General features: G+C 36.6%; 1 protein-coding gene across 1 annotated transcript; it reads left to right on the forward strand.

The window, feature by feature from the left end:
- Positions 1 to 1,075: 1,075 nt before the first annotated feature.
- Positions 1,076 to 8,965, forward strand: LOC306888677 (protein-glutamine gamma-glutamyltransferase 2-like; the record flags this gene model as incomplete). Its single annotated transcript, XM_079447100.1, has 13 exons — positions 1,076 to 1,091; positions 3,149 to 3,325; positions 3,614 to 3,844; positions 4,657 to 4,775; positions 5,451 to 5,579; positions 5,736 to 5,913; positions 6,027 to 6,165; positions 6,355 to 6,458; positions 6,573 to 6,815; positions 7,211 to 7,477; positions 7,591 to 7,751; positions 7,833 to 7,969; positions 8,788 to 8,965. The coding sequence occupies 13 exons, from the start codon at positions 1,076 to 1,078 to the stop codon at positions 8,963 to 8,965; spliced, it is 2,079 nt and encodes a 692-aa protein (XP_079303226.1).
- Between the last annotated feature and the right edge of the window lie 3,690 nt (positions 8,966 to 12,655).

The following is a 12,655-nucleotide window of genomic DNA, read 5'->3' on the forward strand; positions in this document are numbered from 1 at the left end:
GTAGTAATTTCACAGCATGGTGAGAAGCCACTGCCGGAGAGATCATTGTTCTTCCAGACAATACAACAGACACATGACTTTATTTTGGGAAAGAGAATTCTAATGATCTATGTGGCTCCTAGTTGTTAAAAGTTTAATGCTGTCATATCATCAGTGAGGGAGCTTAGTGGAATTTAATTAACTCCACAAACAGTGGGGAAAGTTCTCACAAAATTATGTCAGAAGTTTTAGTTGTTTCTGCAATTTGACCCCTTGACCTCCAGCTGACACATCAGGCATTTAATTCCAGTGCATTACACTTTACTCATTATAGATAATATATATTAAACTGCTATATTGTGCATGTTACTCAATGCATGCTCGACATTCAGTTGTACAGAGAAATTTTGGGAAGGAAAACATTTTATGACTCATCCGAGTTTAATTTTTGTATTGCAGGAAAAAGTGCATCCTCATTTGACACCTAATTCATGTTACCAAGAACATGTATTTTTTTGGTTTGTTTTTTCTCCCTTTGCTTAAATATGAGACTTACAGAAAGATTAAAAATAGAAATTAATTGACTTTGAGTCAGAGAAATAAAGGTGGAGTAGCTTTATGGAATACTATGGAAGTGTTACCCAACCATCAGAACTTCTCTTTTTAACAAAGGGCCCCTGTGTGTGACCCTGGTCCTTACGGAAAAGAGACCAAGTTTCCAGCAATGACGTGTTTGCAGAGACTACGCTGGTTGTAGTAAATACCCAAGCCTTGATTCTTTTTCCACAGAGGCAGAGCTGCATAGACACATAGACTGTCTGTACACACTTAGCACCTCTTAGACTCCTTAAGGATCTTGTATGTGTGTGTGATGTCAGAGGTCATAAAGGAAACGGAGAGGATGTGTGAGTCAGGGTGTGTCTTGAGCAGAAAGAAGGGCAGTCAGCGATAGAGACGGTGGGGCATCAATGGGCGTGGACGGTCTTTCCTTATAAAACGGATCCTAAAAAAGCAAAGGTATTACAGGGAAGACAGCTGTCTTGGACTGAAATACGGAAATTTACAGCAAACATCAAGTGTCAAGCTAAATCCATCAATGGCCAGCCATATTGGTAAGCAAGTCACTTTAATATATTTGTTTTTCATAAATATTGCTCAAAGAAAGAATTAAGTATATCAATATGATAAATAGCAACAATACAGTATGCTGTTTAACATATACACACTCGCATATTAAATACAAGATGCATTTGTTTTCTACTGAATTACTGTAAGGATTGTTATTGTGAAGTTGAAAAACTATGTTAGTTAACTCAAATGTATTACATAAAGCAGTCTGGTGGTCCAGAGTTTTGCCAAGAGGGCTGGCAAGAATTTTCCATTTCCATTATGAAACTTTAGGTTTAAAAAAAAAAACCATCTGCTCGCCAAACCACTTATAATTCAATAATGTGGTCTTTCTACCATGGATCAAAATACATTACGCCTTTCCATTAAATCATAATCTTACTCAAACAACAGTAGATGCTAAAGGTCCTCGTGAAATATGGTGGTAATACTTCTGATGGTTTTGATTCATGCTGGGCAGGTGTTGAAATAAACATGGAAGCAGACTGCTGACTTGTTGGCGGGCTGTGTTATAATATTTGGTCCCGTATCAGATCTCTTTGTGAGGTCTGAGCTTTATAGCCTAGCCCCAGCTTGGAAAGCAATGAAGAAATTGGCATTACAGTATCATTAAAAGTAAATGTAACATCAAACAGCAATGAGCAGAATCCAAGCTGATCAGATAGAAACCTGTTACTATACACTTTAGACGTGTTATTGTTGTCAATTATTATTTCTATGATTTGTGCAAAGAACAGAGTTTTAATACTTTGACAACATATTCATCTAATTCATGTAACTTTGCAAGTTACACCCTTGCAACCACAAACTGAAACTTTACACATCATCAGCAGTTTATTATATACTCTTCCTTCTCAAAAACTGTTGTCTGGCATCATCTCATCACTCTCAGAAAAAAGGAACAAAAGTTGTCTGAAGCAGTACCTTTTCAAAAGGTGCATCTTTGTACTGTATTTACCTCACGGTGCATCTTAGTCCCTCAAAGGTATATATTAGTACCTTTTGAGAGACAGCTTTTGTGTCTTTATTTCTGAGATTGATTTGAGAATATACGTGCCAAGGAACATCTTGTTTTTCAGTCAAAGCAAGAAATATTGACTATGAGATCCTAAATATTAAATATTTTGTCATAACTTTTCTTTGTTATAAGACCAGAATACACTACATCTTAAACCACACTAAATTAACTATTTTAAATCTTAAAACATACACTAAACTAAACTGTGGGTCACACATGACCAGACTTTCAAATCGTTTCAAACACAGAAACATGCATCTTATAGCTAGGAGATGCATTTTTGATATTTTCTGACCAGATAGAATTATAGTCCATAAAACTGCATCATTCACTATGCAATTTTCTGTGAAATCCCTCAACTCTGACTGCCCAAAATCTAACTCCTCAAAAATCTAAATCCTCAGTCTAACTTTTGGCAGCTAACATTGACTCCTCGTGACTGCAAATCAGGGCAAAAGTCATTTAGTGCATTCCAGCTTTTAGGGTGGTCTTAGACTTTTATAATATATAATATATAATCTAATATAGTATTGAGTTCAGCAGATCATAAGAAGATGACTTTTAAAAAATATTTAACCAAAAAGACAAAACAGTGGAAAATCGTATAATATTAATCCTTTACTTTTAATGTTACCGTCATACCTCTTTCTTCATTGCTTTCCAAGCTGAGGCTCTAAAGCCCAGACCTCACAAGAGATCCAATACCGGACCAAATAAAATAACCAACAAGTCAGTTGGCCTGCTTCCATATTTATTTAAACAATGCATTTTTTCACGAAACACACTTTTTGAGTGTGAAATTACAAACTGGTCAGCTAGGCTGGAAAATTGGCAACCATATCATTAATCCATTCCATGATTAACAAATTTAGCCACCAAAATAACTTGCACGCCACATTCAGTAACAAAGCATTTAAAAACATGTTATAGATCAAAAGAACTAAGGCTTAATAAACTAAATGGATATTTGGATTATACTTGCTTATATTGTTTAAACTGTTTATTAATTTATTTTTTGCCCAGCCCTACTGAGTGGTATAGATCTGCAGTGCTATGAGAATAACCATGCTCACCGCACTGAGGAGATGGACATGGAGCGACTGCTGGTCCGCAGAGGTCAGCCCTTCTCTGTAGTACTGCAGTGTACTGACCACATCCCACGGCTCCCAGACCACCAGCTCAACCTCATACTACACCTGGGTGAGCAAACTTGATGGAGAGAGTTAACGATTAAACAGTGAGGAAGATAAACAGGTGGCTACAGGTTTTGGACTGGGGCTTGAAACTGTAATTATCTTGATTTGGAGTATTAGAGAAGTTATTAGATTAGAGTTCGGTTTAGTGGTCAAGCTAAAAAAAAAAAAACACACAATCACAAAAATACTAAAATGCACATAACAATAACATAAGACACCACTGGGAAACATTTATTTATATGTAAAGTCACATTTATCCTCTATTTTCTGTGCATATGTTTGTGTGTTACAGGTAAGAATAATGAGGTGGTCTTGAAGGTGTCTGACTCAGAACAAGACCATGGGAAATGGTGGTTCAGTCAGTGTAATGCTCAGGGTGAGGTGATGCTGACTCTCCACACCCCTGCTGATGCTCTTGTGGGTCTGTACAGCATGACTGTAGTTCTGCTCTCAGCTGATGGGCAGATCCTGGAGCAAACCAAGTCTCACACCTTCTACCTGCTTTTCAATCCTTGGTGCAAAGGTGAGTATTTAAAGTAACCCGAAAAAAGTAAATTGATATTTCCTCATGACTATGTTTCTTCTGTTCAAAAGGTTTTAGTTTATTTCTCACACAAAGGTGCTGTATAACCCAAGAAAACTGAGAGTTGAATTGAAGACTTTTACCATATAGTTTATGGCGCTTATATTATTTTGGAGTTTGACAGCCTATGTTTTTGGGTTCCATGGAAGATAAAATGTCATTGTAGGAACAACGGGCTACTCACACTAAAAATTAAAAATTTAATGATGACTATAACCATACATTTTAAAAAACTGTTCTAATTCTATGAGAATAGGGAAGTCCACACCACAACAAGAACGACGCTGAGGAATGATATAATTGGAATTCTTCCAGTTGTAGAATGATAAAACAATCATAATCCACCCATCAACTTTAAAGATTGCACATTTAAAGCAGCAGATGACTTCAGCCACACTTATAATAAACATAATATTATCATTCATTGGTGTGGATGCTAATATAATTATTGTTATTGTTAAAGGTGTTTAAGGTCAGTTAAGGTCAACTATAATGATAACTATATTAACATCTATACCAGCGGACACTAACACTCTGTTTTTAAAGCCCGTCCATGCCAAGGAGAACTATAACAATATCTGTAATGATAGCTATATTAGCATTCACATTTTTATTATAAGCACTTGCTGCAGACTGTGTGTTGCCTGCAGTTTTAAATGTTCAAGCTGTTTAAAGTTGGGTGGATTCTAATTGGTTGTCACTGACTTTATTGCTCATCACAAAATACTGACAATTGTATTTCTTTCCTGTAGATGACTCTGTGTACCTTCCCAGTGAGGAACTGCTGCAGGAGTACATTTTAAATGAAAATGGGATCTTGTACCAGGGCTCATGGGATGATATCACCACTGTGCCTTGGAACTTTGGACAGGTAACCTACAAATGCATTCCCAAGTTCTCAAGATCCAAATTTATACAGCCCCCATCTGTTTAAACAGTCTTGTGGTCAGTGCCCTCTCTGAGAAAGCATCATGGCCTGAGATGACTGACACACAGTCAGGATTTATGGGTGATGTTGCATGGTGGTGGAATTCAGATGAGGCAGAGTGTGAATTGTGACAGATCAGTGGCAGGAGAACCGCAGAGGGCTTGTCTGCTGGGTAATCACTCTCTGTAGATGTCAGACATTTCAGCAACCATGTCTGTCTCATAAACAAGTGAATGTCCCATTTCAGGAGAAACTTGATTCTCCAGATTAAGCGGGAAAACTGAAAATGCTAAACTTCAAGTCACGCCCCAAGGACAGCATTTAATGTCAATTTGCACAGTAATTTCAACTCACAAATGAAAAATGTGCTATGTACAGTCTATGGTTTTGACGTTCAACAGTTTCCATTTCAAGTTCTCTTCTGTACACAAACTTTATTCTTTGTTTTCCAAATTATATTCTGTGAATTAGCAGCATGTCACATTAACTTTAACTGTCTCCTATTGTGAATACTCCTTTAAGAAAACCTCTGCACCCCTCACCTCAGTAAGCCTACATTTTGTGCTGATGCAAACAAACCAAGATATTCATATCCTTTGGATTCTATTTTTCAAACAGTTTGAAAAAGATGTGGTGGATATTTGCTTTGAAGTGCTGGAAAATTCACCCGCAGCCCTGAAAAATTCAGAGATGGACATTGCTAACAGAGGAAGCCCTGTTTATGTTAGCAGAACTATTACTGCCATGGTAAGGCATCTGTGAACATGGCCATTCATTTTCTCCACCCCTGTTATCATAATCATATTTGCTCAAGCATAAATTACTTTTTCACTAAAGTCATCTGTAAAAAGTGTTTTACACTGTATGTATATGTTCTACATACTGAAAAATCTGCATTAACAGGTGAATGCTAATGATGATCGCGGGGTGGTATTTGGCCGCTGGGATGGAGAGTACAGTGATGGGGTGGCGCCCACACGGTGGACTGGCAGTGTGCCCATCCTGAGGCGCTGGAGTGAGGGTGGAGGACAGAAGGTGCGCTACGGGCAGTGCTGGGTGTTTACAGGAGTGGCCTGCACAGGTAAGAAAGCAAAGGATTTAGAAAATATTAAGTGTTTCTAAATTCAGAAATACGCACTACTGTTATTATTCCTGTTGGTGATTCACGTGATCTGTAACATGCCCTTTCAACAGTCCTCCGCTGTCTTGGCATTCCAACCAGATGCATCACAAATTATTCATCTGCTCATGATACTGATGCAAACATTTCTGTGGATTACCTTTTCAATGATCAACTTGAAAGTGTGTCTGAAGGCAGGAAGGACTCCATCTGGTGAGTTATGATATCCACAATAATGTTTTTAAGATCTAAATCCTTTCTGTATGACAACAGTTGTCTCATTTTTGTCTCCTGAGCAATTTTAAGAAAAACATCTGAGACAAAACTGAACTCCATTAAGTTTCCTGAGTTATTACATCGCAATAACATTTTCTTGACCTGATCTTCATCCTCTTTTTTCAGGAATTACCACTGTTGGGTTGAGTCCTGGATGAAACGCGATGACCTCCCAGATGGTTACGATGGATGGCAGGTGCTAGACCCTACTCCACAAGAAAGGAGTGATGGTAAAGCTTTACTCTGAAGTTTAAAAACAAGAACATCCAGAGAACTACTTCTATCTCCCAATACATAAAACTGGAATATTAGCTAGCTTGCCTTCTTCTTCCATGTTCTTACAGGAGTCTTCTGCTGTGGGCCTTGTCCAGTCCATGCGGTCAAGGAGGGAGAGGTGGGGTTGAAGTACGACACCCCATTTGTGTTCTCTGAGGTGAATGCTGATCTGATTGTCTGGATTGTTCATCCAGATGGGGAACGGATTCAAGTGTCCCAAAACAGTAAAGTTATAGGGCGGAACATTAGCACTAAGAGTGTGTATGGCGACTTCATAGAGGACATTACTGCTAACTACAAATATCCTGAAGGTAAAAACAAGCAACCTGTTGAATGTTCTCATTTGCTTTGAATTTATTGAACCACTTTATGATGAACTTATTTTGATCTTTGACATTCTGTTGTTAAATTAATTTAATTGTCTTCTATTGTACCTGAAACCTTGTACACTTTACCTCTATATATTAAATTTATATTATACATTTGATTATAGTAATTGTTTAGAGAATAAGAGGCCTTTGTGACGCTAGCCTAAAAAGGAAACACATTTCATCTGTGTATTGTTTACAATAAGGCATCATGAAATTTAGTATGATACATTTTGATTTCGTATTTTTAATTTCAATTTATATTTGTCCATACCGACTGATTCTGAAATTGTGACATTCTGATATTAATCACATTCAAATGCTTTGTCCCACCGCAGGATCAATGAAGGAGCGAGAGGTTTATAAAAAGGCAGGAAGACAAGTGGGCCAAAAGAACGACAGCCCAGGACAGCTCGAGCTTTTCATCAAGCACGCCCCAGCTATCCACGGGACAGACTTTGATGTGATCATAGAGGTATATAATGCTGGTAGGGAGGACACAGATGCACAGCTTACAGTCACATCGAACGCAATAACCTACAACAGTATCCACCGCGGAGAGTGCCAGAGAAAGTCAACCTCTCTCACAGTGCAAGCTCACAAAGGTAAGACTAGGAAACTGAATTATATTGCGCATAGTGGCATCTGCAACCAATTTGACTTCTTCTTTAAGGCTGTTTTACAATAAATTCAAAAATATCTTTGCCTCCATTTATAGCTCATAAAGAAGTATTGCGACTTCAGTATGACCATTATGGGGCATGTGTGTCTGAACATCACATGATAAGGGTCACAGCCCTCCTCCTGCCCACTGATCAAGACAACATCATCCTACAAGAAATCAACATCCCCTTGAAAATGCCTGCGCTTCATATCAAGGTGATGAACCGTTCCATTAATACTAGCACTGTGTCTTTGGCTTTGGTCCTTTTATCAGTGACTGATATTTGTTCATTTCAGATTATTGGAAAAGCGATTGTATCACGTAAACTGACAGCACACATCTCCTTCACCAATCCCTTGCCTGTTAGTCTACAAGGAGGTGTGTTTACTGTGGAGGGAGCTGGACTAACAGAGGCGAAAGAAATAAAAACACAGTATGTACTAGTTTTAAAAACCATACAGAGTATGTACTAATTAATTGTTCACCCCAAAATAGACAATTCAGAAAATTTACTCACCCTCAGGCCATCCAAAATGTAGATGAGTTTTTTTTTTTTTCATTGGAACCGGTTTGAGAAAGTTAGAACTACATCACTCGTTCACCATTGGATCCTCTGCAGTGAATGGGTGCCGTCAGAATAAGACTCCAAACAGTTAATAAAATCATCACAATAATCAACAAATAAAACTCCAGTCCATCAATTGACATCTTGTGAAGTGAAAAGCTGCTTGTTTATAAGAAACCAATCCATCAATAAGGTGTTTTTACTTCAAACCCTTGATTCTTGCCAAAATACCAGTTCATAATCCATAATAACACTTCCTCCAGTGAAAAAGTCCATCCCGTGTTGTCTTCTTGCAATAAAATCCACCGCATATTTGTTTACAAATGTTTTGGACTGTTTTTGCAACAGTTAAAAATATCTTAAAAGCTTTTCACTTCACAAAACATTAATTATTGTACTGGAATCATGTCAATTACTTGATGTTTTTATCAGCTGTTTGAACTCATTCTGACGGCACCCATTCACTGCAGAGGATCCACTGGTGAGCAAGTGATGTAAATTTCTCAAAATCTGTTCCAGTGAAGAAACAAACTCATCTACATCTCGGATGGCCTGTGTGTGAGTAAACTTTAATTTATGGGCAAATATCTCAGTATTCATATTTGACACATTTCTTGAAGTGCATTAGATATGATCTAAGATTAGGTGGTCTGACTTTTAACATCTATATGCCTCTCTTGCTCTAGTGGTAAAATTGAACCTGGTCAGGCGGTGACAGTTAAATTCTCCTTCAAGCCCACCCGTGCTGGCCTAAGGAAACTGCTTGTCGACTTTGACTCAGACAGACTGAAAGATGTAAAAGGAGAAGCCACTGTCATTGTTCGGACAAAAATGCAAAATAGGAACGCTGTCCCAGAAATCTAGACAAGCATGTACAATTTCAGAGAAGCACACATTTAGCGTGTTGTAAATGATAAAGGTAATGCTATATACTTGACTTGATGCTGTTTTGCTTGTTACTTATTTTGTTTGTGTTTTGTTTATATAAAGAGTATGTAACAATTCCTTTATGACATATCTTTGCATGCTTTCACGCAGACTTTGAAAGCTGTTTTTCTACATGTAAAATGCCCAGCCATGTGAATACACCGTAGCTTTTATTATATATACAGTATATAAAAAGTTTGATCTAATAACAATTTTGAAATCAGTGTTTGTTGATACTTTCATTGTAATGCTGTTGTTGTGTTTGATATGTTTTGTAATAATTACAAATATGCATGTAAATATGACTGCAGAATATATTTCTGTATTTGTCTATTTAGTTGTTTATCCCTTCATTTCTTATAAACAGCAATATCACAGTGGAAATAAAATGTCAGAGAAAATTTATTTCAGGTTTAGCTAGATATAACGTATGCTTGCATACTGAGAGAGAGCAAGAGCAAATTCGAGATTGAGGTCTCTGCAGAGTAAAAGAGGGCGTTTCTGAATTTGTGGGTGTTTTCAAACTGCTGGGAGTTTCTCAATCATACAAACAAAATGACCCCCCTTACCTAACCCCACCCCTAAACCTACCATCACTATGACGTCAGCCAATCAGGACACATGGTCTAAAAACGCCCTGATCTGGTAACTCCCATTACTTTGCTGCAGAGACCTATACTTGGCAAATTCTGCCAGTGGCAGGTCGTAGCGCCCCTTCCGGTGGCATCACTAGATGCCAGGTCGTTTCTCGTGGCAGATGCCATGGTTTTTCTCGCTGTTTGCTCGGTAAAAATTACCCTGTTCTCAGTGGCGTGCGGTGGTGTTTTTTGTTGTTGTATTATTATTATACATTTTTATGGATCAGCTGCCAGAGTTAGTGCCAAGACTCACGATCGTTTGTCGCAGTTTATTTTTAAATAAAAGATTTGATTATGCATATTATATACCAGCAAGCAGATGCGATCAGAATATGAACCTAAAAAGCTAAATTGCATAAGTATTTTCCCATAAAGAACATAGACAGAGGGGTGCCCAGCTGCCGCTAGCCAATAGCTACTGTATATGCACACACGCGCTCGCACACACAAACATTCATTTTTGTATGCATTTAATGTAACATTAGTTATTAACTAGTTGCTTGCGTATTACTATATTAGCTGTTTATTAGTACTCAAAGCACATACTAATGCCGTATTATACGTGATATTCTACATCTTACCCTTACCTGAACAGTAGGAGTTTGAGGCAAGTCAATATAGTTAGTTAATAGTGAGAAATGGAGCCAATTATATAAGTAGTGTGTATATATTGTAATACACCATCAGTCAAGGCAAGGGAGGCAGAGACTCTTTAGAGAAAAACAATTGAGAAAATTATCGATATTAAAAAAAAAAAAAAAAAAAAAAAATCAATGCAAGTATTACAAAATGACATTAAAAAGTGTAAAAGTCTAGTATTTATAAAGTAATTCTGTCCAACAGTGGTAAAGTTTAGAACAGCTGAACATCAGTTGACAAATAAAATGTTTGTATGTTACTGACTTTTGTTATCATTTTGGAATAAATGTAAAAATACATAAAAACACTAACTTGATGACATTTATTGGTTTTGATAAACAGAATATAAAAATACAAAATATAATTGTATTTGGCCTTTTTAGTGTAATGTTTATTTAACAAGGGAAATGTGACAATATATACTCACATCGAAGCCGGAGGGCGCAGAAAGTGCAAGACAGACTCATATTGAAGTAATAACTTACAAAGTACCAGGAAATCCCTAATATGGATAAAAGCGTCCAGCTATCACTGTTGTCACAAGGAGACATGGAGGATATCTAATGAACAAGGTTTATTGAGCCAACCAATGGCATGTGGAACTCGGGGAGTTGACAAACAATACAGGACACGGGAGATAGGGAGACACAGGGCTTAAGAACACTGGGAAATCAACGAAGAAGAACAGAAACAGGTGAGGAGTAATTAAACACAGAGCTGGGGACTAATGAACTAATAACTACAGAGAACGAGGACATGAACAGGAAGGCCAAATATGGGCACGAGAGACAGGAGACAGTCTGACAACTGTATAATCTGAACAAAAGGCAGAAACCTTTGCAAACGTGAAGACATTAAACACACGATTGCGACCATATATGGTTTATTTGTACTTTTTTTCAATCATATCCAGGTAATTTTATAGGAAATTACCAGGTAAGTTTATGAACAATTCAGTGCTACCTGACATAGCATTTATTACAGTACAGAAACTATTCTGTCTTATATGTGATAAAAAATGAATAAAAAAAGTGTTTGTAACAAATCATTTATTAGTTATTGTCCAACTGATTTCTAAGCCAATTAAAAGAAAGACATAAGAGAAAAAAATAAAGTTTCCTATATTCTTATAAACAGTAGCCTATGTATATATTGTATAGTATACACGTGCATATATACTGTCTATACAGCCAGGGGCTTAACAGGCATTTTAAAAGTGTGTTTTTGGGGGGGAGGGGGCAGCTGTCAGGTAATGTGACCCTCAAAGGAAAATAAATGATGTACATAATGTACAAAGTAAGTACATTCATGTTCATAAAATAATTCTAAATAGAAAACCAATTGGCGCTTTAGAGCACCATAGTTGCAATTTTGGTAATGTGCCATAGCTTACAGGAACCTATTTTGTGATATCATACTCAAATTTAAAAAATAACTTCAGGACTTGGGACTTTGAGACCACTGTGAATATCTATATTTGAGACCACTGTGGACATATTTTCTGATGAAATAAAAATATACTTTTTATGAAATAAAGATATTTTATGGACAATATTTCAGTTACACTACACTTGGACAATAACTTTTATCTTAATTCTTAACACTTGGGCTTGGGAAAGGATAATTCTACTTTAAAAAATTTAGGAGCACAGTCAAACATTTAGGAGCACCTTCTAATCAATAATCACAAATTCTGATCAAAAATCAACCCTCCCATTATGAGGCGATATTTGACTCCTTAAAGTGATTTACAGGGAATTTAGTTTTTACATTTGTAATGGCATTTTTGTAACTTTATTAAAATGTCATCTTTTGTCAAATTAATTATATATAAGATTTTTAACATTTCTAATTAAAACATAATAAAAACAAGTAGAATAAGTTACCAATCAAATGAAATCAGTATTTAAGAAATAAATTTGTACTACAGAGGTGGCACAGAAGAACACACAAGTGCCTTGTAGGTGTATTTTCAGATGATTAATGAGTTTCAGAGGTTTTGAATTGTATTAATTATTTATTTTTGAATATAGAAATATTACATGATTTAAATAACAGAAAAAGATACTTTAAAAATTAAACTAAAACTTCCAGTAGGTGAAGGGAAGTCACTGATTTGATCACTGATCATTCAATTGATACTTTTGAACAGCTGATTTATTCAGGAAGAAAGTTTTTTTATTATTATTAATATTTTGCAAGGAAATTCAGGAAGGAAGTACGTGACTGTCTTTATGCTTGTCCCTAACTGAGACAGAATGTGGGGTTTGTGCATAAACAAGATTTTGATCGCCACCTGCTGTGAGGAAATGCTTACTGTTACTTTGATAACCAATACACAAAATCGAAA

This window comes from Barbus barbus, assembly GCF_936440315.1.
Source record: "Barbus barbus genome assembly, chromosome: 22".
Classification (NCBI taxonomy): Eukaryota; Metazoa; Chordata; class Actinopteri; order Cypriniformes; family Cyprinidae; genus Barbus; species Barbus barbus.